The sequence below is a fragment of the Nomascus leucogenys genome, chromosome 6 (assembly GCF_006542625.1).
Source record: "Nomascus leucogenys isolate Asia chromosome 6, Asia_NLE_v1, whole genome shotgun sequence".
Taxonomy (NCBI): Eukaryota; Metazoa; Chordata; class Mammalia; order Primates; family Hylobatidae; genus Nomascus; species Nomascus leucogenys.
This window is the reverse complement of record NC_044386.1, coordinates 29,660,371-29,685,446: the sequence shown is the minus strand read 5'-3', so window position 1 is coordinate 29,685,446 and position 25,076 is coordinate 29,660,371. Positions and strand designations below refer to the sequence as shown.

General features: G+C 39.4%; 1 protein-coding gene across 1 annotated transcript in view; it reads left to right on the top strand.

Moving 5' to 3' along the window:
• GOLPH3 (golgi phosphoprotein 3) overlaps nucleotides 1-19,107 on the top strand; it is a 60,225-nt gene extending 41,118 nt beyond the window's left edge. The window contains exons 2-4 of the mRNA XM_003274909.4: nucleotides 1,820-1,951; nucleotides 8,065-8,179; nucleotides 17,178-19,107. Coding sequence (XP_003274957.1) covers nucleotides 1,820-1,951; nucleotides 8,065-8,179; nucleotides 17,178-17,602 — 672 coding nt within the window. The 3' untranslated portion in view covers nucleotides 17,603-19,107. The remainder of the gene's footprint in view (nucleotides 1-1,819; nucleotides 1,952-8,064; nucleotides 8,180-17,177) is intronic.
• The last annotated feature ends 5,969 nt before the right edge of the window (nucleotides 19,108-25,076 follow it).

Below are 25,076 nucleotides of genomic sequence, written 5' to 3'. Positions count from 1 at the left end.
ACTTTGCTAAATCTCTGGTAATCTTCATTTGATCAGGCCCCAACCCTAAGTTTAAAATGATTCCCTAAAATCCAGTCAGTGTCTGCTGCTTATACCTCACATTTAAATTGATCTGTTAACACTGATGTTTTTATTTATCCCCTTGTGCCTCCTTTAAATTGTTATTTTCCCGGCCGGGCGCGGTGGCTCACGCTTGTAATCCCAGCACTTTGGGAGGCCGAGGCGGGCGGATCACGAGGTCAGGAGATCGAGACCACGGTGAAACCCCGTCTCTACTAAAAAATACAAAAAAAAATTAGCCGGGCGTGGTGGCGGGCGCCTGTAGTCCCAGCTACTCGGAGAGGCTGAGGCAGGAGAATGGCGTGAACCCGGGAGCGGAGCTTGCAGTGAGCCGAGATTGTGCCACTGCACTCCAGCCTGGGTGACAGAGCGAGACTCCGTCTCAAAAAAAAAAAAAAAAAAAAAAAAAGTTGTTATTTTCCCAAAGGTCACATTCTCAGAAGTGGTAGCTTGGTGAGGCCAATTTAACTCCTTGTATGAAAAATGAAGTTTGATGGACCTCAATGGTCAGTCATCTTCTGAAACACAAGCTCACTACTCAGGCCTGGCAAAGTGCCAGGACTGACCTTGGAAAAGTGCCAGAGGTGAGGGCCAGGCCTTCCTAATCCTGGGCCCTCCATTCTTCAGAGATTGAATTGGCCTGTTCTCCTACCAAAATTGTGTTACCCTGTTCTGGGCCTTAATGAGAGTTATTTATAGCTTCTGCTGTCTCATGAGAACTGGGTATCTTAAATTGATAGCTGGCAATCCTGCTGGCAAGATTTGTGGCTTTGTAATTTGAACAACCCTAGTTGTTTGCTGTTACAGTGTCCTGACCTCATCTGGTGATGCCTGCTTGACCAGTATCCCAGATCTCTAGATGTGTCTCAACCTCCTTATGTCTGGCTGTTCTTCCACCGTGGATGCTGCCCTTACATTCTCCCTTGGGGCCAATCTGATTGTCATACTGTTTATTATTGAGAATTTTAGGCCTATAGCTGGCTATCCATTTGTTTGTGGACGCATATGTGTTTTTCTAATATCTTCTTACAAAATTAACAGTGTGTGTATTTTAAGAGACAATGTCGCACTGTTTTGCCCAGGCTGCAGTGTGTTGGTGTAATTATTGCTCACTGTAGCCTTGAATTCTTGGACACAGTGGTCCTCCTGCCTTAGCCTCCTGAGTAGCTGGGACTACAGGTGTGCAGCACCACACCTAGCTAATTAATTTTTTTTTGGTAGAAACAGGATCTCACTATGTTGTCCAGGCTGGTCTCAAACTCCTGGGCTCAAGCCATCGTCTTGGCTCAGCCTCCCAAAGTGCTCGGATTAACCTTGTGGTTTTATCCTAAACAGCAATAAATGAATGGTATTCTAATTCTCTGTGAAGCTAACTTGGCTAGGTTGTCTTTCCCTGAGCTTCTTAACATGTCCACATGTAATAAATCACTATAATCTGAGGTTAACTGAGTATTCCTTGGAGTTTGCAGGGTTCTGAAAGAACCTAATAAACACACAGCTTGGTGAAATGTGAGTTATGTTTCTAAACTTATGACCTCTAAAGTTATTTGTTGTTTGTATGTAAGAATAAGTGGTGGAAAGATAAGCCCCTGAAAATTCTCGATTAGTAATTTATGTTAATTGTATTTTTTCAGTGTATTATTATAGAAAGACAGGAAAGGTAAAAGGTATTAAATATGACTTTGGCTGAGAATATTTCTGTTTTTGACTCTGAATTCAAGGTAAATTAGCTATTTTGTTTTATTTCTTTTTTTAATAGGGTTACACATCATTTTGGAATGACTGTATATCATCTGGATTACGTGGCTGTATGTTAATTGAATTAGCATTGAGAGGAAGGTTACAACTAGAGGCTTGTGGAATGAGACGTAAAAGTCTATTAACAAGAAAGGTAAGAGGAGTGCTGAGTAACATTCTTTTTAAAGAGGTTATACTGCTTAAAATGTATGTTTTTACTAATAGCTTTCAAAAATTAAAGTGGAAGTTGATACTAAAGTTGTCTTTATTCAATTGTATTTCCATATCTTTTTTGTATTCTTGGTTTTCTGGTTCTTTGTACCTACAATGAGTAATGTAATTGATTGTTAAGGTAACTGGCCGCTGGATCTTACATCTTCAGAAAGATTCTAGACTTCATTTGCAGCTTTTAAAAGCCATAATTTTGAAAGACTTGACATTAAAAACTCAAAAGTGTTACTGTGCAATTTACTCATAGGCTATTGATCTTTTCATCAGATTGTGAATACTTTTCAGATACCTGTCTGTTGAAGGTCTGTGTAGGTGCTTCTCTGAATAGAGGTAATATTGGCTAGTTTTTAGAAATTTAACTTCAACCTCAATCTCAGATATTCAAGACTGTTTTTCTTCCAGTTTGTCATTGTGTTTCTTGAGCATGGTGTTTCAAAACTAGTTTTTTTCCTAAATCAGCGTCCTAATGAATCTAAAAGTTTTAGATCAGAGCTGAATGCTTCTTGATTGATAAGCTATAGAGAATAATAGTTCTGTAGGAAAGAACATCATTCATGCATCTTTTTTTTTTTTTTGAGACAGAGTCTCGCTCTGTCACCCAGGCTGGAGTGCAGTGGCGTGATCTCGACTCACTGCAACCTCGGCTTCCCTGGTTCAAGTGATTTACGTGCCTCAGCCTCCCAAGTAGCTGGGACTACAGGCGTGTGCTGCCACACCCAGCTAATTTTTGTATGTTTTGTAGAGATGGGGTTTTGCCGTGTTGCCTGGGCTGCTCTTGAACTCCTGGGCTCAAGTGATCCGTTCGCCTTGGGCCTCCCAAAGTGCAAGGATTACAGGCGTGAGCTATCATGCCCAGCCCACTGTTTTCTAGTATACAGAGTTGCTGTTAAAGTCTGGTGCCCTTCTGATTTTCTTTTCTCTTTTTTTTTTTTTTTTTGGAGACAGTCTCACTCCATTGCCTGGGGCTGGAGGGTGGTTGGTATGATCTTGGTTCACTGCAATCTCTGCTTTCCAAGTAGCTGGGTCTACATAGGTATGTGCCACCATGTCTGGCTAATTAATTTTTTTTTTTTTGAGACTGAGTGTCGCTCTATCACCCAGGCCAGAGTGCAGTTGGTGCCATCTCAGCTCACTGCAACCTCCGCCTCCCGGATTCAAGCGATTCTCCTGCCTTAGCTTCCCTAGTAGCTGGGACTATAGGCATGCACCACCACACCTGGCTAATTTTTTTTTTTTTTGTATGTTTAGTAGAGATGGGGTTTCACCGTATTGGTCAGGCTGGTCTCGAACTCCTGACCCCAAATGATCCACCTGCCTCCCAAAGTGCTGGGATTATAGGCGTGAGCCACCGCGCCCAGCCTCCTGGCTAATTTTTTTTTTTTTTTTAAATTTTGTTAGAGATAAGGTCTTACTTTATTGCCTGCTTGGGTTCAAGTGATCCTCGTGCCTTGGCCTCCCAAAGAGCTGGGATTATAGACATGAGCCACTGTGCCGTGCCTCCTGCTTTCTCAATCTTATTATTATTTTTGTTTCCTCTACAAGCATTTGGGATCTTCTGTTATCCTTGTTGGTTTTCTGAAATTGTATGATATGCCTTAATGTGGGTCATTTTAAATTCATTATGCATTAATTTTTTCAGTCTAGAAATGTGTATATTTTGGTTTTGAAAACTTGTATTTCTCATATCTTTTGCCCTCTATTTTTCTAGAACTCTAAATTGGATACGGACTTCTTGGCTACTCTTAAAGAGTTGTCTTCTAACCTTTCTGTTGAGATTTTATTGTGACTCTCCTGTTTTTTATTTCCATGAGCTTCCTTTTTAAAAATCGTAGTTTGTTTTATGGATGTAATACCTTCTTTTAGATTTCTGAGGATATCACACCTCTTTTGAAAATTTCCTTCATCTGTATTATATCTGTTTCTTCAGATTTTTTATTTTCTATTTTTGATCTCTTCTGTGTTGGAAGCTTTCTTTCACGTTATCTGTGATTATCTGTTTATATTTAGGAATGGTTCCCGTCCCCCCAAAAAAAGCTAAATAAAAATGATATGTTTAGATAGAACATATTTATTTGTGAACCACACTTACTACTGAATTTTTAAAAGGAATTTAGAACTAACTTGAGTCATTGAAAAGTTGTAAGCAGAAGCAGTGGAATGCCATGGTAAGATCTGTCTGTTAGAAAGATCAGTGAGGAGAATGGATTAAAAAGGCTAAAACTTGTTTAGGGAAATTAGTTAAGAGGCTTAAATTAATCCAAGTGAAAAACAACCAGATTAGGCAGACTAGAATATAGTTGTCCCTCAGTATCTGTGGGCGATTGGTTCTAGGACTCCCCTCAAATATCAAAATCTGCGGATGCTCAAGTTTCTTATATAAAATGTTGTAGTGTTTGCATATAACCTATGCACATCCTCTCCTATACTTTATATCACCCCCAGATTACTTACAATACCTAATACAATGTAAATGCTGTATAAACAATTGTTATACTGCATTTTAAAATTTGTATTTTTTTCCTGAATATTTTTGATCCTCAATTCGTTGAATCTATAGATATGGAATATACTGGCAAGATGATGGAGAAAAGTGATACATTTGAGAAAGATTTAGAGGACAGAACTTCATAAGAAAAAGTGATTCACCTATACCCAGGCTCTGGTGTCCCTGACATAAGATCTGTTGCAAACGGATGTGCGTGGGCGAGCTTTGAGGCCAAATTGCAATAAATATAAGGAATGAGTGGGACGTAAGAAGTGGTGGCATGGCCACCATATTTAGATGTAACTTTTTCTCCTGAGGCTCTGCTTTCTTTATTTTCTTGTGCTCTCTCACCCTTCACTGAAAGCATGGTCTAGAATAGCACTGTTTGATGGAACTTTGTTTGATGATGAAAATGGTCTGTATGTTCAATATGGCAGCTACTAGCTACATACATCTATGAGCCAGACACTTAAGCACTTGGAGTTTGGCTACTGCATATTGACACATGGTGTTAGTAAAAACATACACTGGATACAGTGGATTTTTGGTCTTAGTATGGAAAAATATATTAAGTACCTCAATTTAAAAATACTTATTACATGTTAATATTTTGGTTGTATTTGGTTAAATCAAAATATTAAAATTAATTTTGCCTTTTTTTCTTTTAAAATATAACTACTAGAAAATTTAAGAGGGGGGAGGGATAGCATTAGGAGATATACCTAATGCCATATGACGAGTTAATGGGTGCAGCACACCAACATGGCTCATGTATACATATGTAACAAACCTGCACGTTGTGCACATGTACCCTAAAAGTTAAAGTATAATAATAATAAAATAAAAAAAAGAAAATTTAAGAATAGATTTGTGACTTGTATTGTGGTTTTTATATTTCTACTGGTCATAATATCACAGAGATAGATACTGTATGTATATGTTTTTAATTTTTTATAAGATTGACAAAGTAAAGGACACTTTGAGGACGAGTTTAAGAGAGGACTGTCAACATTTTAAAAGTGATGTTAAATTGGTGGGGCATGGTGGCTCATACTTGCAAATTCCAGCACTTCGGGAGGCCGAGGTGGGCAAGATCACAAGGTCAGGAGTTCAAGACCAGCCTGCCCAACTTGATGAAACCCTGTCTCTACTAAAAATACAAAAATTAGCCGGATGCAGTGGTGTGCGCCTATAATCCCAGCTATTTGGGAGTCTGAGGTAGGAGAATTGCTTGAACCTGGGAGGCGGAGGTTGCAGTGAGCTGAGATCGCGCCATTGCACTCCAGGCTGGGCAACAGAGTGAGACTCTATCTCAAAAAAAAAAAAAAAATTAATGTTAAATTTTGTAACATTTAAATAGCTAACATTATAAAATAATACAATACAGTGGATTTAATTTTGATATTGTGGAATTTTAACTAGAAATTTATAGCTTGGCCAACAATGTGAATGAAGGCTATAGGGATCTAATACTTGTCTAAAGCAGTGTAACATTTTCCCTCCCATCCCTCCCTCTGGACTTTTCCACTTTGAAAATGGATTCTGTATCTCAGTGTAGCTTTTTTTTTGGAAACATATTTTTGCTCTTGTCGCCCAGGCTGGAGTGCAATGGTGCGATCTCAGCTCACTGCAGCCTCTACCTCCCGGGTTCAAGCGATTCTCCTGCCTCAGCCTCCCGAGTAGCTGGGTTTACAGGCGTGCGCCACCACGCCTGGCTAATTTTTGTATTATTAGTAGAGACCGGGTTTCACCATGTTGGCCAGGCTGGTCTCAAACTCTTGACCTCAGGTGATCCACCTGCCTTGGCCTCCCAAAGTGCTGGGATTGTAGGAGTGAGCCACTGCATCCAGCCTCAGTGTAGCTTTTTTAAAAAAAGTTGCAGTATTTAAAAAATGTATGTAATCAAAGCTATTGATAATTTCTTTAAGTTTTCTGCTAGTGGGGACAATTTTTAAAGAAACCTTTCAGGGCTAGGTGCAGTGGATCATTCCTGTAATCCCAGCACTTTGGGAGGCCAAGGTGGGTGGATTACCTGAGGTCGGGAGTTCGAGACCAGCCTGACCAACATGGAGAAACTCCCATCTTTACTAAAAATACAAAATTAGCCAGACGTGGTGGCGCACACCTGTTATTCCAGCTACTTGGGAGGCTGAGGCAGGAGAATCACTTGTACTGGGGAGGCAGAGGTTTGCAGTGAGCCGAGATTGTGCCACTGCACTCCAGCCTGGGTGACGAGCAAAACTCCATTTCCAAAAAAAAAAAAAAGAGAAACCAAGAAATCTTTCTTACCTCTATAATTTGTTAGCAAGTTTTAGTGACATTTGTTTAAAAATTTGTTTCTTCACTGATGTGAAATACCACCTTTATAATACAAGATTGAGTATCCTATATCTGAAATGCTTGGTAACAGAAATGTTTAAGATTTTGGAATTTTTTGGATTTTGGAATATTTGTATTATACTTAAGCATTCCTGACTTCAAAATTTAAAATCCAGAATAGTTCCAATGGATGCATGTTGGTGCTCAAAAAGTTTCAGATTTTGAAGGAGTTCGGATTTTCGGATTAGGGATGTTCAACCTGTGCTGAATTCTTAAATATAATTTAGTCTTATTTCTGGAACTAATAATAATGCTTGAATGAATTTCTGGATCACATAGTCCAAGGTTCAGTGATGAAAGAGTGAGTATAAACTGTCCTAGTATGTTGCTTTACTAATTATTGCACAGTAGCTTTTTTTTTTTTTTTTCTTTTTAAGTCGGAGTTTTGCTCTTGTTTCCCAGGCTGGAATGCAGTGGCACAATCTCGGCCCGCTGCGACCTCTGCCTCCTGGGTTCAAGCAATTCTCCTGCCTCAGCCTCCAGAGTGGCTGGGATTACAGGCACCCGCCACCATGCCCAGCTAATTTTTTGTATTTTTAGTAGAGATGGGGTTTCATCATTTTGGCCAGGCTGGTCTTGAACTCCTGACCTCAGGTGATCCACCCGCCTCGGCCTCCCAAAGTGCCGAGATTACAGGAGTGAGCCACCGTGCCCAGCCAGTAGCTTTCTTTTCTTTTCTCTTTGAGATAGAGTCTCACTCTGTTGTCCATGGTGGAGTGTGGCGGTGTGATCTTGGCTTCCTGCAGCCTCTGCCTCCTGGGTTCAAATGATTCTCCCACCTCAGCTACCCGAGTAGCTGGGATTACAGGCGTGCACCGCCATACCCGGCTAATTTTTGTATTTTTAGTAGAGACAGGGTTTCACCACGTAGGCCAGGCTGTTACCGAATTCCTGGCTTCAAGTGATCTGCTTGTCTCAGCCTCCCCCTGGGATTCAGGCATGAGCTACTTACTGAGTCTAGCCAATTTTCATTCATTATTATATCTAATCTGGTTAGGTTAAATACTGGATTTCCTTAACATAAAAGTAATTTAAAATCTGAACTTTGATACTACATGAAAGCTTGAGGCTTCAAGCATAATGAATTATTTATATAATTGTTTGTTTTTCATTTAATGAGATCGTCAGAAAAGGCATTCGTGGATCCTTTCGTTCTTTTTGCTTCTTTTTAGGTAATCTGCAAGTCGGATGCCCCAACAGGGGATGTTCTTCTTGATGAAGCTCTGAAGCATGTGAAGGAAACTCAGCCTCCAGAAACGGTCCAGAACTGGATTGAATTACTTAGTGGTAAGCTGCTGTGAATAAACCAAAAACCAATTTCTGTTTAAAAGATTACGAAATTTAAATCCTTTTGAAGGGAACCTATACAAAATAGCCAGAAGCTTGTTTAGTTATTTAGGCAAACTTGAAAGTTATCAGTCATAGAGTGGGGAAGTAATGGTTTTTATAAAATTTCATTCTCTTTAACAATACTGAACAGATATAGAATGAGAAGATAATACTCTTTTCTTAGAGCTCCCATGTTCTTTATCAAAATTACGACACGCTACCTTAATCTGGATAGGCTAGGTTAAGCTGTGGTGGTAACAAACCCCAAAACCTCAGTTGCTTAAAACAACCATTTATTTCTCATTCAGGCTGTAAATCAGTCACAGGCTACCTCATCCTCACTCTGGCAGCCAGGCAGATGGAGCCACTGCCACCTGGAGCAGTATCAGTTACTATCATAAAAGGAGGAATAGCATAGCACATCACTCTGGCTCTTAAGTTTCTGCTTAGAAATGACATGTGGTTCATGTTTCATTGATAGAGCAAATCACACAATCTCCCCTAACTTCAAGGAGACAGGGAAGTGGAACCTTAGGGAGGAGAATGTGAAAAGTTTGGTTGATAGCATGGAGGACTATGACATTTATGTTAAAGTTATTTGTGTATTAACATGATGTGAGTTTTCTTACAGATAAGCAGAATTTATAAAAGTCCTATTGGATTCTTCTTCTGTCAGTAAAAGAGGTTTTTTTAGGGGTTGGGGGACTAGTCAAGTGAAGCAGTGGGAGTGGGAGGGAACAAAAAAATCTGTGATCAGTTAGCTGTAAATAACTGCTGTACTTGGACCAGCTGATTTTATTTATATGTATACATAAATATTTTTCTTTTTAAGAGACAGGGTCTCACTCTGTTGCCCAGGCTGGAGTGCAGTGGCATGATCTTAACTCACTATAACCTTGAACTAAGTCCTGGGCTCAAGTGATCCACAGCCTCTGCTTCAGCCTCTGGAGTAGCTAAGACTACAGGTGTGTGCCACCATGCCTCGCTGAGTTTTTTTTTTTATTTTATTTTTTGGCCGGGGATGGTGGCTCATTCCTGTAATCCCAGTATTTTGGGAGGCTGAGGCGGGTGAATCTCCTGAGCTCAGGAGTTCAAGACCAGCCTGGGCAACCTGGTGAAACCCTGTTTCTACCAAAAAATACAAAAAAATTAGCCAGACATAGTGGCACATGCCTGTGGTCCCAGCTACTTGGGAAGCTGAGGTAGGAGGATTGCTTGAACCTAGGAGACGGAGGTTGCAGTGAGCCAAGATCATGCCACTGCACTCCAACCTGGGTGACAGAGTGAGACCCCGTCTCAACAAAAAAAATTATTTTCTGTAGAGATAGGACCTTGCTGTGTTGCTCAGGCTGGTCTTGAGCTCCTGGCCTCAAGCGGTGCTCCATCAAAGGCTTCCCAAAGCACTGGTGCTCCATCAAGGCTTCCCAAAGCACTGGGACTATAAGCATGAATCACCATGCTCAGCCTATATTTATTTGTTTATTTAAAAATTAAGTACATACACTTCATTTTTAGCTAACAGGGCAATAATGGGCACTTTACACTTAAGGCAAGGTTCATTCTTTTTTCTTATTGGTAAGAACATAAACGTATTCTTGATAAATTTGCATTTTTGTTGGATAACCCTCTTGTACCTCTGATAATTTTCCTTTTTATCTCATTGAGTGAGAGTAACTCTGACTTATACTTCCCCCCTTTATGCTTATTAGAGTTGTCTTCAGTTGTAATTTCTTTTGCAAGAATCTTTTAAAATTATTTTGCCCATTTGATGAGGGCTTGTTTGGTTAAAACTAGATTGTATTATCAGCAGATTCACTTAATCATCACAAATACCCATCACATTGTCAATGCTGTCTGAGTTAGCCTCCCATGTATGCCTGTCAGTGACATGCAGCCATCTAACACAGGCTCAGTGAGGGCATTAATGTCAACTCTGTATGTTAAATATTAGCAAACATAATGTTTTAAGATAGAAATAGAACTGCTAATAACGTTTATACTGTGATGGATCATTTTGTGAGTTGTCTTGAGAGCACTGGCTTAACCAGTCTTTGGATCTTTCTCATGTTGTACTGCCAGTGTTGGCCCATGACTGCTTCTGGTGTTGCAAATTAGAATTTGTAATTTGGTTCCCAGCTGACGAACAGAAGGGTTTCTCAAAGTTGTGGTGACTTTTTTTGGTAGATGTGTTACAGTGCTAAAGATTCTTCTTACGGAATGTAGAGTGGGCTTTGCCTTCACTTTCCTGTTACTGAAATCCATCTTACACTTACCTGTTAAGTAACAGTTTGTGAATGAAGCTTATCAGTGTAAACGCTAACTGAACTTGGTTCTCACCTATGGCTGCTGTTGCACTGTCCCCACTTGATTAAGCAGTGAAAAGATGAGAAGTCTAAAAGCTTTTCTTACAAGTATGTAAACACGGTTAGGATTTTGTAAAAGCACTGTCTATTTGGATTAGAAATTTGGGTAAAATGTGAGACTAATACTTAGCAAGGTTTTTTAAAAAACAATATCCTATGAGTTTTAGATTGGCTATTGATGCCAGAACATTGCCTGTAGCACTTGAGTTGCTTGCTCTTGACATATATTGGGAATGCTGCCACTTCAGAATAAAGGAAGGGAATCCAGAGTGGGAGAAGGAGAAAAAAGGACTTTTTTTTAAAGTTAAGAAAATAAAAAAATATCTCCTGGCAAATAACATGTAAAAAGAAGAAAATAAAAAATACCTATTTCTCACCTAATTGAAAGTATCAAGATACCAACTTGCTGATTTTTTAATTGTAGTAAAATATATATAATGTAACTTTTACCATTTTTACCATTTTTAAGCATGCAGTTCTTTGGCTAGCTTGCTGATTTTTAGATTTTTAAAAATTTTCTGTTGCTTCAATGTAATATGTGGTATCAAACACCAGTTATTGCACCAATAATGACATATGTGCTATGAAATTTAAAAGGTGCTCTCAGACTGAAAGAATCTTAAAATCCATTTGGGGAACAGTTTTATACATCTAATAATTTGATATAACAGATGAGAGTTTGACAGTATAGTTCTCTGAAAGTTCAGTAGTTCAGAGAAAAGAAAAATCCTTGGGAACTTTGGTAGTTACAAGAGGAAGTGGAGCTTAGATTAGGCGTTTGAAGGGTAAGAATGAGATGCAAAGAAAGAAATGTACTTGTTCAGAGGGATTCCTTGCCGTGAAGCCAAGGGATGTTTTAATAAAGAACAGTTTCTTTACCTGGGGTAGAGGATACCCAGGGGCTCATTTTATTATTATTTATACTGTACATGTATACATGTTAAAACTCTTGATGAATTTTAAACATTTTCTAATAATTTAAAATTAGTATACATATGTTTGAGGCAAGTCGAGAGACTACTTACTTTGTTTGTTTTGTTTTGTCTTTGAGACAAAGTCTCGCCATCACCCAGGCTGTAGTGCAGTGGTGCAGTCACAGCTCACTGCAGTCTTGACCTCCCAGGCTCAGTTGATCCTCCTGCCTCAGCCTCCCAAGTAGCTGGGACTACAGGCATGTGTCACCACGCCCAGCTAATTTTTGTATTTTTTTTGTAGAGATGGGGTTTCATCATGTTGCCCACGCTAAGACTACTGTTTAAGAATAGTTTTTAGCTTCTGAAATCTTAAGGCATGGTTGATCAGTTTGGTCACAAGGAATCACTACACTGCCAAATTATGGCCAAAGCTGCTTTTAGTTTTGTAATATGATGTCAAGGAAGATAAGTGTTCTTTGCAGTGAAATGATTTAGGTGCCTGTCAGCATGTCATTCTCCACCGAAGTGATTGTTGGGCAGTGGACATCAATAATCTTTGAAGAACTTTTCCTCTCCATATTTACTTCTCACAATTTCCTTTACAAAAAAAAGCAAACCGTGAATAGATTCATTACATTTTAAATTTGCTTGTATAACTTGTAAAGTCTTTTCACATATATGGTGAATAATTTAGGGACTGAGGACTAACAGCATGGATCACAGTAACGTCTTTTAACCTAGAATTCAAGAACTATTCATTTATCAAGCATTTATTTCAAAGTATTTAAAAAGTATTCACTTTTAAAAATTGAAGTAGCTAAATCTTTAGAAGCTAGTTAAACTTTTATTGCATCTTCTTCTCAGAAATCCATCTATTCGCTTCCCATCCCACTTACACTGATGTCTTACTTATGCTAAACTCAGGTGTGACTTTATTCTTTTGATTTAGCTTAATTCTTCGAAAATAAAAGGCAGAAATTCCAGAATACCAAGATACTTTGACCACTTGGTTATTACTTTGTGCCTTTTTTCTGTACCACAAATACTATTAAACAACATTTGGGATATTTCCTCACAGTTTTAGCCTTCTGCTCATGAGATTTCTACATTTTTCTCTAATACTTGAGGAGATCTGAATAACCGTCTGTTTGTTGGAGTGAGCACGTGGGGTTTACCCTCTTCTCAGGGAATCGCTACAAGAGAAGATGATGGCTGGGTCCCTTTTTATTGCTTCCTTTGAGTCAGAAATGATTGCCAGTAGGAAGTGGAATACTTTATTTGAAGGTGGTCTGTGTTTAGGCTCTTCTCATTTTTAGTAGAAACATTAAACTGTAAGTTAGCATACTTTGGAATTGGGAAATTTCCACAGCAACTTCTGTAAAATTTACTAAGCGTGTATTTCCACTGGTTGCAATATGTAAGTTTTAACTAAGGATAAGGTAAGGATAAACCTTAGCATAAGTTCAGTATAAGAGACAGTAGTCATAAACTATTAATCCCACTTACTTCCCATGAGAAAAAAAAATACCGTAGAACAGCATTAGAGGGATGTGTGTATGGGGGAGGAGGTATTTTTTTGTGGGGGGGAGTGGAGAGCTGCAAAGAGAATTTTAACTGTAGATCTCTCAGAATAATTCATTTCTTGATTTTTTTTTTTCCCCTCTGTTGTTTGGCAGTAGATGTTGTTTGGCTAAGATGTCTCTGGAGTGTAGAATTCCTTCCTATTTGACTTTGGAAGGTAAAATAAAAGTGGATGGCTTGGGAGTCATTTATTCTGCTATACCTAGGTTTTGTGACAACATAAACGTATTAAGTCAGTGATACCAAATTAGAGTTGATAGGGGATAATACTTCTTTGATAACAAATTATTCTTTACATAGTTAATTCGTCTTAGGATTGAACTGTAGTTTTTTTAATAGGCTTTTATGTAAGTTTGGCTGTTTATTATTTTATGTTGCATTAGTTTAAATTTCCCTAAGTCATTTAACACAATAGGTACCCAATTGCAGTCTAGTGTCTTAGGCTGCCTAACACCTGCCATTGACATTAGAAAACTAAAAGCAAAACTCATAGTAGTGAAAGATGCAGCAGTTATTTATTGGTGGGACATTGGGTTTACACAATTACAAAAAGATGGAAGTGGCTGGGCGCGGTGGCTCATGCCTGTAATCCCAGCACTTTGGGAGGCCCAGGTGGGTGGATCACGATGTCAGGAGATCGAGACCATCCTGTCTAACACGGTGAAACCCCATCTCTACTAAAAATACAAAAAATTAGCTGGGTGTGGTGGCAGGCGTCTGTAGTCCCAGCTACTTGGTAGGCTGAGGCAGGAGAATGACGTGAACCCGGGAGACGGTGCTTGCAGTGAGCCGAGATCACACCACTGCACTCCAGCCTGGGCGACAGAGTGAGACTCCATCTCAAAAAAAAAAGGTCAAGTTACACACTTTTGAAAGATGTGTGCCTCTACTCCACGGCTTATTCTGTTCTGCTGCCTATGTACTTTGTTGTTTCTTTTGCCTGGAATTCAGGCTTCTCTTCCTTTCGTAGGATGTGGTGAATCCTGCTGGATTTCGAGATTTAGCTTGAAGATTCTTTTTTTCTATAACTTTCCTATGAAATACCCCATAACATTAAACCAGAGTCATTTCTTACTCCTCTAGGCACTTTGTTCATTTTGTTCTTATGGCCCTATTCCCATTTTCTTCTGGCCAGTATAGTTAGTTCTAATATGTAATATATTATGAATGTTATTTTCACTTGATTTTAAATTCCTACAAGGTTAGAAATATATCCTAATGTTTGTATTCTCAGTACCTAACAGGATTCTTTGAACATTATAAGTACTATAAATTCTGCCAGAATGTTTATTCTGCACATGGGCAAATAATAGCTAACATTTACTGAGAGCTTAATGTGTTAGGCTTTGTTCTAAGAACTTGATATTTAATCCTTGTAATAGCCCTGTGAGCTTGATAAATTTGTTACTTTCACTTTATAGATGAGTAAATGGAGAAATAGATTAAGATGACTTGCACTAGGACACTAGGGTTTTTTTTCTTTTGTTTTTTGAGGGTTTTTGTTTTTGAGACAGAGTCTTGTTCTTGTCGCCCAGGCTAGAGTGCAGTGGCACAATCTTGGCTCACTACAACCTCCGCCTCCCGGGTTCAAGTGATTCTCCTGCCTCAGCCTCCCGAGTAGCTGGGATTACAGGCATCTGCTGCCATACCCGGCTAATTTTTGTATTTTTAGTAGAGATGGGGTTTCACCATGTTGGCCAGGCTGATCTTGAACTCCCAACCTCAAGTGATCTGCTCACCTTGGCCTCCCAAAGTGCTGGGATTACAAGCGTACCTCCCATGCCTGGCCCCAGCTAACTTGTATTTTTTGTAGAGACGGGATTTCACCATGTTGCCCAGGCTGGGACTGTTTCTGTTGACTTCCCCCTTACCCCTAGTTTTAGGTCACTTTTTTGCTGCTTTGCAAGTTTAGTGATTTTTTTTTTTTTTTTTAACTTGGATGATAGACAGTGTGAATGTTAAGTGATGAATTTTATGGTCTTTCTTTAAAGAGTGTTGAATTTTGTCTTGGTAGGCAGCTAAGTTACTTGTGGATCAACTTGCTTTTAATTTTGTTTTCGTTTTTAAATTTTGAGATGGAGTTTCACTCTTGTGTGCCTAGGCTGGAGTGCAACGGCACGATCTCGGCTCACTGCAACCTCTGCCTCTTGGGTTTAAGTGATTCTCCTGCCTCAGCTGACCGAGTAGCTGAGATTACAGGCACCTGCCACGATGCCCGGCTAATTTTTTTGCAGTTGTAGAGGAGATGGGGTTTCACTATGTTGGCCAGGCTAGTCTTGAACTCCTGACCTCAGGTGATCCACCTGTCTGGGCCACCCACAGTGCTGGGATTACAGGTTTGAGCCACCGCACCTGGCCGCTTTTAATCTTTATTAGGGCAGGTCTAGGGTGGTCTATACTCTAGGATTGGTTTAGCCCTACTACTAAGGTGTGAATTTTCTAGTATTCCTTCTGAATGTCCTTGGTTTTTAGTGAGGCTTTTGCCCTCTGGCTAGTTGGCAATCACATTTTTCCCAGCTCTACTGAACTCTTGGAATCATTCACTTTCTGGTAGTTGTTTTTTGCCTAGCTTTGTGGAATTTCTCACTCTAACACATGTAGCTTAGCTTTCAGCCCAAGACTCAAGGAACACCTTGCAGATTTCTAGACCTCTTTATCTGCGTAGGTCCCCCTTCTCCAGTAGTCTGCTTTGCACATTGCAGCTGCCTTAGCTACCCTGAACGCTGATCTCTGCCGCCTTAACGTGATGTGGCTGCTGTGCTCTCCTTGGGGTCTTCCTGCCTGCTCTGCTGCCTGGGACGTGCCTCTAGGTGGTAAGCTTAGGCAGCTGTCGGGCTCACATAGGCTGCACTCATGTGTCACAGTTCTGGGCTGCTTTTGACTAGTGTCTGAAAACAGTTTTTTCGTATATTTTACAGAGATTTCTAATTACAATGAGAGGGCAGCTTTAGGAATGATTACTTCATCATAGGCCTGTGTTCTTTAGTATTAAGTATAGGAAAATAATTGTGTCTCAGTCCATTTGAATGGGAATATATTTTAAGACAGCAACTTAAAATTTTAAGATAGTCCGCCAGAACTTTCTTTGATGATGAAAATGTTCTATTACTGTGGGGTCTAGCCACTGGCTATGTGTCACTATTGTATACGTGAAATGTAGCTAGTGCCACTGAAGAGCTGAATTTTTAAATTAATTTAAATAGCTCTATGTGGGTAATGGCTCCTGTAATGGACAGTGTGGCTGAAGGTTTTCTCTCAGTATTAAAACATCTCGACCTTACAACGTTTGCATTTAAAAAAGATGCCTGTGGTTGATCTTTAACATATTCTTATTTAGAAAAATATAGTTTTTTTAAGTATAAAAATAATTGCATGTTCATTGGAGATCATTTGGAAAATGCAGAAAGCACAAAAAAAGTTTAGCACACTTAATCCCAAAGATAAGTAAGATTAATATTTTGGTGTATTTCTTTCCAGTTTTCTATAAAGAAGAACCCACTTTAGTGAAAAATTGTTTGGTTTTATTTTAAATATTTCTCTCTCAAAAGGAAATATATATAGATGGCAAGATTAAAACTGTGAAAATTTGTATCCTTCCAGAATTAGCTTTATATTGTCATCAAATAATCGCATGGCCTAAACAGGCTTTCCTACCTCTATAGGCTGTATATGTTTAGCAGTTTCAGGAATAACATATTAATCAGGAAGCTTTTTTTTGGTCTATTAGTTGCAGACTGGTGTTTAATAGAAAACTTCCTATTTGGCTATTGGTTGCTTTTTGACAGCAGCTGGAAGGAAGCTCAAACATAATATTTGGCTCATTTCCACATAAGACTAAGGGTTACTGACTCTGGTGTGAAGACTGCTTGCAGTTCAGTCGTCTGAGTGACTCCTGTGGCTGAGGATGTGCCGGGTGCTTAGAATCCAAAGGTCTGGCTGGGCTTAAGGGGTTCATGGTCTAGTTAGGGAGAAAAACATGGCAGATTTTCTTATGTTTTTCTTGGGGCAAAATCAGATTTTACTGTTTAATAGTACAAAATTTTTGCAAAATTAGCAGATAATACTCATCATTTCTAACTTCTGAAATCTTTTGTTTAGGTGAGACATGGAATCCATTAAAATTGCATTATCAATTAAGAAATGTACGGGAACGATTAGCTAAAAACCTGGTGGAAAAGGGTGTATTGACAACAGAGAAACAGAACTTCCTACTTTTTGACATGACAACACATCCCCTCACCAACAACAACATTAAGCAGCGCCTCATCAAGAAAGTACAGGAAGCCGTTCTTGACAAATGGGTGAATGACCCTCACCGCATGGACAGGCGCTTGCTGGCCCTCATTTACCTGGCTCATGCCTCGGACGTCCTGGAGAATGCTTTTGCTCCTCTTCTGGACGAGCAGTATGATTTGGCTACCAAGAGAGTGCGGCAGCTTCTCGACTTAGACCCTGAAGTGGAATGTCTGAAGGCCAACACCAATGAGGTTCTGTGGGCGGTGGTGGCGGCGTTCACCAAGTAACTCTGCTCGGGGTGAACCATTCTCCTTTCTCTCATGTAAACCAGTAGTTTTTCTTCTGCTGACTTCTGGTTTTCTGTAATTTGTACTTTCCCACACTGTAATTGGCTTCTGTTTTACAAAATGGTGGGTGGCTTTTTCTTTTTTGTATGTATACAGGATTCTGCTGGTACGAGAGGCCTTCCTCTTTCTGTTTTTAAAAAAAGTTTTACTGCCATATTGGCATTCCATTCCCTGTTGCCATCCTCAATGTTACCTGTTTTGGGTTTCTGGTCTACTTTGACTTTCAAAGTACCTCCAGCCTCCTCATACGCACAGCTTTTGGATGACTTCAGCTTGAGTTTCTCCATATGTGCATGTACATCTGGCATTCTGCCTACAGTTCAGACAGAAGTCACAAAAAGGCCTTCAACTCACCAAAGGTAAATATCTGTATCTATTAGGACATTTTATACATAGACTTCAGTTGAGATGTATACTTAGCAAAATTATTTTTAAATTGAAACAGCACAGTAAATACTTAATATAAAATGCCCCTTGGATTTTGCTTCCCATGTGAATCTATTGTATTATTACACTTGTTATAATTTTAACTATAAAGGTCCAGTTGTTTCACAGAGCCGGTTTGGGATGGGCTGCATTCCATTTATGCTGTATATAGTTTGAATTATATATAAATTACCCCTTCTTCTGGCCACCCCTGCTCCCATCTTAGTATTTTGCAAGATTTAATCGATTGTACACCTGGTGCCCCTCACTTGCTTCAGTCATGGTTATTTGATGGCAAAATCGACCTCTCATCACTGAAGGAGAGAGAAAAGATGTGTGTCTGATTGGTCCTGGGATTTTTTGAGCTGTGCCATTTATGGTACTCTTTGCCTATGCATCCCCTTTTTAGATTTTTTTTAAAATTTTATCTTACTGTTTTTATAATTTCTATTGGGAAGAGGCTTGTGACCAGTACCAATCTTGAGTTTCTTTTTCTGTCCACAAGTAAATTAATGTCTGCTCTGAAATGTCATTTATCTACTCACACATTCTTGGGGAAAAAAATCAAATGTCAGTCCTAGCAGATGTTGCATGTAAATTGGTAGCAAGTAATGATTACAACCCAGAGGATTAAGAATTTTGTAACAGAAAGCTCTGCTATGTTTTAATTTTTTATATACAATTAGGATAATTAGCATCATCAGACTATAAACCTTTGCTTTTTAAAGTTTATTTTTACTATTTCTTTATCACTTTATTGTATCATCACCATTGGTTTCATAATGTAAATACTATATATTGAACAAATTAAATGTCAAAATTTTTTATTACCATAGTCCATGTTAATAGTGGGGCTTTCAGGTGTTTAGAGATTTTTGTTGTTGTTGTTAACATTCATTGCAAAAGTACTAGATGGTGTATAACTCTAGAGTTGAATTTTAAGGGATTCCCTAATATGTATACTATCTTTTTATCTGAAGTAATAAATAAACAATGATCTTGAAAGTGCCTGAATCAGAGCAAGCATGTCATTTGTATTTTTGTATTCTCATTTAGTTTTCTTTCAAATGAAATGTTACTTACTATAGCACTGTAGTATTTTAATGCAGGGGTTGGGTTTTGTAAAGGGCCAGATAGTAGATATTTTAGGCTTTGTGAGCCACCAGCTGTGTTAGTTGCAACTACTGAATTTTACTGAATGAAAACTGTTACAGATAATACAAATAAATAGGTTATACTGTGTTCCAATAAAACTTTATTTGCAAAAACGGGGCTGGTCAAGGCCTCAGTTTTAATGCATGGAAAAAAGACAGATTTTTCTATCCATTGAAATAACCTTCTTTACTTTCAAAAATGACACTGCTGGTGGTAACTACATGTAGGAACTATTAAAGTTTCTTCCCATAAAGTAGATAAGTAGATATTGGGAAACTGATACCAGTATACTGGAATTTCTTATCAAGTGAAAAGTTCCTGTTTTTCTTTTTTTTTTTTTTGAGATGGAGTCTCGCTGTCACCCAGGTTGGAGTGCAGTGGCACGATCTCGGCTCACTGCAAGCTCCGCCTCCCAGGTTCATGCCATTCTCCAGCCTCAGCCTCCTGAGTAGTTGGGACTACAGGCGCCCACCACCACGCCTGGCTAATTTTTGTATATTTAGTAGAGACGGGGTTTCACCGTGTTAGCCAGGATGGTCTCGATCTCCTGACCTCGTGATCCGCCCGCCTCGGCCTCCCAAAGTGCTGGGATTACAGGTGTGAGCCACCGCGCCCGGCCCAAGTTCCTGTTTTTCACTTGAGAAGATGTTAGAGGTGAGGTAATAGATTTCTGAGGTATTCACTTCATCAGCAGCGTCAGTATTCCCAAGCAAGGGGGAAAAGGGCCTCACCTGAACTTCTGTCAGTGTTTGCACTAGACCAGAGTGCACACTTAGCTCTACCTGTGTGCGGCCCCAACTTCAGTGTGTTTCTATTTCCAGAGGAGAAGAAGTGTAGCAAAATCTGGGGGTGGTTGTAGTGGTGTTATCAAGAACTCTTTGTCCTATGGAATATTGTTGCTTTCAGTACTCTTGAAAGCAGGAATGATGTGACTCCATGGAAATAAGTATTGTCTGTGTTAAGAGCAGTACTTCCACGGGTTTATGTGACTTTGATTAAAAGCCTTTACATAGATATCTATTGTGCAGAGAATTAGTAGTTGCTGTTTCTTTTTCGGTGGCTTCATATGTTTTGTAATTGGTTGATTGTTCCTTAAAATAGCCTGATTGGTACAATGTGCTAACAGAAGCTTACTAAGCACATGCTATTTTATATCTCATTTTGACCTCCCCAAATTCCAGTTACTATCTTGACTTTGTGAAGAACAAGCTCAGAGAGGAGAATTTGCTCAGTGTCACATTATCTACTAACTGTTCGAGCTTTTAATCATAAGGCGATTGAGGAACAGTGATGGCATTCAGCTACAATTGTTCCTTTCTTATTTGGGCACTTCCTTTCCCTGACAGAGACAGAAGAGGCATGCAAAATACTCTCATGGTGTTGCAAAATAAAAAGATTAAAGAACATCTCTTCTAATATCTTGGTATAACTTACATAAATTATCTTTTGGGGATGAAAAAGTTGACCAATTCTGTGTGTTCTCAAAGCAGAATTGTCTAATGACCAGGAAAGTCCCTGGCCTCCTGAAGCAAGGTTGACCAAAGATCTCTGACTCATTCCACCACTCAACCGTTCTTACTGTTTGTGAACAGATAGGTACAATACTCTTTCTAAGTGTAGTAAACCCTTGAATTTGGTCATCTGCCAAGCGAAAGAGAAAGGGGCTAGGGCCTGATTGGTTCAGTGACACGTGGGACCAGTAAGTAGTGACACCTAGCCTGATACTGTCAAGGGTCCATGGCTGCCAGGCATGGCTACCCCCACCCAGCAGTTGAAAGTTTATGTGAGGTATTTATGAAGTTTAATTTCCAACTCTCTGGCTTCTCTATCTTGTATTGACTTAAAATATATTGTGAGATAATACTGCTCCATTTCACTTTTGTCCAGATTAAGATGACTGACAAACTGAAGTAGTTCCAATTCATCTCAGCCCATTGGGTCCCAGGATGATATGCTTGACTGTTGTAAATTCTGCACAAATGTCATATATTCTGTAACATCATCAGTAAAGTGGTGGTATTAATGTTCATGACTTTGCAGGCTATCCTTCAAAGGGGTATGGATGGTAACATGGTTTAGTTAAACCGGTAGTCATACTTTCTTAGCCCAATGTTAGAATTACATAGATATTTACTCCTGATAGAACAGTTCGTGTAGTATGGCTCCCATTAGTATCATTATACACTGATGTGCATTTTACTTTTTGCACTGAAGTTGTGGAGAGATTTCAGGGTAAGTACACATCATTCTTTTGAATGGCTTTGTTGTATAGCTTAGTTAAATCTCCCATTAATGGCCATTTAGATGATTCTCATATTTTACATTATTACAGTATTGTACCATACTTTTTATGTCTTTATTTCTCATTTCTGTAGAAGGATTTAATAGAAATGGATTTGCTCAAATAGTATACCTTGAAAATGTAAAAGATAAAGCCAAATTGATTTCTAAGCTTTGTGGTAACTTACACTCCCGACAATAAGGTGAATGCTGGTTTTCCTATACCCTAGCCAATACTGTAGAGCAGTGGTCGCCAACCTTGTTGGCACCAGGGACCAGTTTTGTGGCAGACAGTTTTTCCATGGACCTAGGGGTCAGGGGGTGGTTTCAGGATGAAACTGTTCCACCTCAGATCATCAAGCATTAATTAGATTAGGTGCACAATAGGGTTCGAGTTCCTATGAGAATTTAATGTGGCTGCTGATCTGACAGGAGGTGGAGCTCAGGTGGTATTGCTCGTTTTCCTGCTGCCCACCTGCTGCTGTGTGGCTTGGTTCTTAACAGACCACCGTTACTGGTCCATGGCCTGGGGGTTGGAGACTCCTCTGGGGAGGATATCATCACTCCTAGTCTATGTTAATTATTGAGGGGTTATCATTTACTGCCTTTTGGTAATTTGTATTTTTTCTGTGAATTACCTGTTGGTGTTCTTTATTCATTTTTCTGAAGGGCATTGATCTTTTTATGTATTGATTCACGAGGACTTAAGCCTGTATCTATGATACAGTTGGTTTTCCCAGTCTTTGGAGCTGGCAGATGGTAAGTTTTGCTTTTGCTTTCTTTAACATTCAGAAAAGTGTATGGTGCAGTGCTTGAGCGTGCAATTTGTAGAGCTCCTTTTTCTAAAGAGATGTCTGGTAGTCAGATTTGATACATATTAACTTTGGGAGGGTATGATCAAATTTAAAAATGGAAAAAGTCGAATGTGTAGGTTAAGAATAGGTATATAAGCATTTCATTAAAAGTTTTTATGATTAAAATATAAATGGAAAATCTCATAAACAAATGTTTACATTAATTAATTTAAGGCACACATGTTTACAGCCATTACCCAGGTCAGGAGATAGAACCTTGCCAGCTATACCCTGAAGCTGTTCAAGTCTTTCTCCCAATTACGGTCTTCATAATAGTAAGTACTGTCCTGACCCAGTGTGAATCTTTAATTGTATTGTTTTGTTTCATTTGATATGTCTTTTAAGTTTTTTTTGAATCTGTAGGTTCTTCTCCCTATCTCTCTCTTGTTTTTCCTTTGCAAAATATTTGTTGATGAAATTGGATCATTTGTCCTGTAGTTTTCCAAAGTTTGGATTTTGTTGATGGTTTCCACATGGTGTAATTTAAGGTGTTTCTTTGACTTCTACACTGCATTTCCCAAGAATTGGTAATTGGCTCTAGAGGCTTAGATTCAGGTTTGTTTCTGTAGGCAACACTAATCGGTGGTAGTGGATGCTTCCACCAGGAGGCACATAATGTCTCATATTCTCCTTTTGTGATGTTACCAGCCTTGCTGTTCAATTCTTATTTATTGGGGTTGCAATGTGATATTTTAATTATTCTTCTTCTTCTTATTATTATTTTTTGAGATGGAGTCTCACTCTGTTGCCTAGGCTGGAGTGCTGTGGTGCAATCTCGGCTCACTGCAAGCTCTTCCTCCCGGGTTCACGCCATTCTCCTGCCTCAGCCTCCCGAGTAGCTGGGACTACACGGGCGCCTGCCACCATGCCCGGCTAATTTTTTGGTATTTTTAGTAGAGATGGGGTTTCACTGTGTTAGCCAGGATGGTCTCGATCTCCTGACCATGTGATCTGCCTGCCGCCTCGGCCTCCCAAAGTGCTGGGATTACAGGCGTGAGCCACCGCACCCGGCCATTATTTCTTTTTTTTTTTTTTTTTTTTGAGTTGGAGTCTCACTCTGTCGCCCAAGTTGGAGTGCAGTGGCGCGATCTCTGGCTCAGTACAACCTCTGCCTCCCGGGTTCAAGCAATTATTCTGCCTCAGCGTCCCAAGTAGCTGGGATTACAGGCGCCCACCACCATGCCCGGTTATTTTTCTATTTTTGTGTTTTTTTGTAGAGACAGGGTTTCACCATATTGGCCAGGCTGGTCTCAAACTCCTGACCTTGTGATCCACCCACCTCGGCCTCCCAAAGTGCTGGGATTACAGGCTTGAGCCACCGTGCCTGGCCCTGATTATTTTATTAGCTAGAATATTTCTATAAAGAGACATGTTATCTACATTACGTTCTACTATAATTCATAGAGGGAAGGTAGAATAATTCTTACAGTTTATTTACCTGTTTTCAAAATACAGCTGGTTCCATGGCATCCTCCAAAAATAACTTTAATTTTTAAAGTATTATGAACTTATGGAAACACATTTTATTTAAATTGACAAATAATAATTGTGTATATTTATGGGTATAATGTAATGTTTTAGTCTTTGTACACATTGGAGATTCAATCAAGCTTATTAAAATAACCATCACCTTAACAACTAATTTTTTTGTGGTAAGAATACTAAAAATAGTCCTTTTTAGCAATTTTGAAACGCACAATACATTATTATTAACTGTTATCACCATGCAATGCAGTAGATCACTAAAACTTGATTCCTCCAGTCTGAGACTTTGTATCCTTTGAACAACGTTTGTTTCCTTATCTCTCCCCTTCCCCTCAGTTTCCAGTAACCATTTTTCTACTCTTTTTCTATGAGATTGGCTTTTTTAGATTACACATAAAAGCGAGATCTTTTTTTTTTTTGTCTTTTTTGTGCCTTATTTCACTTAGTGTAATGGAATAATCATTCTTTTATGTGTTTTGATCTACAGTTATTAGCCCTATTAATGCTCAAAATGCCCTATCTTTGGCCAGTGGAACTCTCTTCAAAGATCTGGAGTCCTTTTGATAGTTTTAGTAGTCTTTGATAACTTTCTGGTATGGCAAGATGTTTCAGGTTCATTTTGTATATTTCCTACCCTGTATCTGGAATCATCTATTTTTCCAACAAGCCATGTTTCTTTTAGCATGAAATGGTACTTCGAGACCGTAATTTGGGCTTTCAGAATACTTGTTACTACTGCCTCGGTCATTGCTTCTGGGGGAAAATTGTGTGTATGTTTGTGTCATGTATGTATGTGTTTATAAAAAGTACCTCACAGAGTTTCAGTGCAGGAAGATAAAGTTGCAGGGATGGGGCTGGGTGCGGTGGCTTACGCCTGTAATCCCAGCACTTTGGGAGGCCGAGGTGAGTGGATCACCTCAGGTCAGGAGTTCGAAACCCCATCTCTACTGAAAATACAAAAATTAGCCGGGTGTGGTGGTGGGTGCCTGTAATTCCAGCTACTTGGGAGGCTGAGGCAGGAGAATCACTAGAACCCGGGAGGTGGAGGTTGCAGTGAGCTGACATTGCACCATTGCACTCTAGCCTGGGTGACAGGGCAAGACTCCGTCTCAAAAAACAAAAAGTTGCAGGGATGGATGGTGGTGATTACACAATGTCAGTAGACTTAATGTCACTGAACTGTGTACTTAAAAAATGGTTAAGATGGGCTGGGC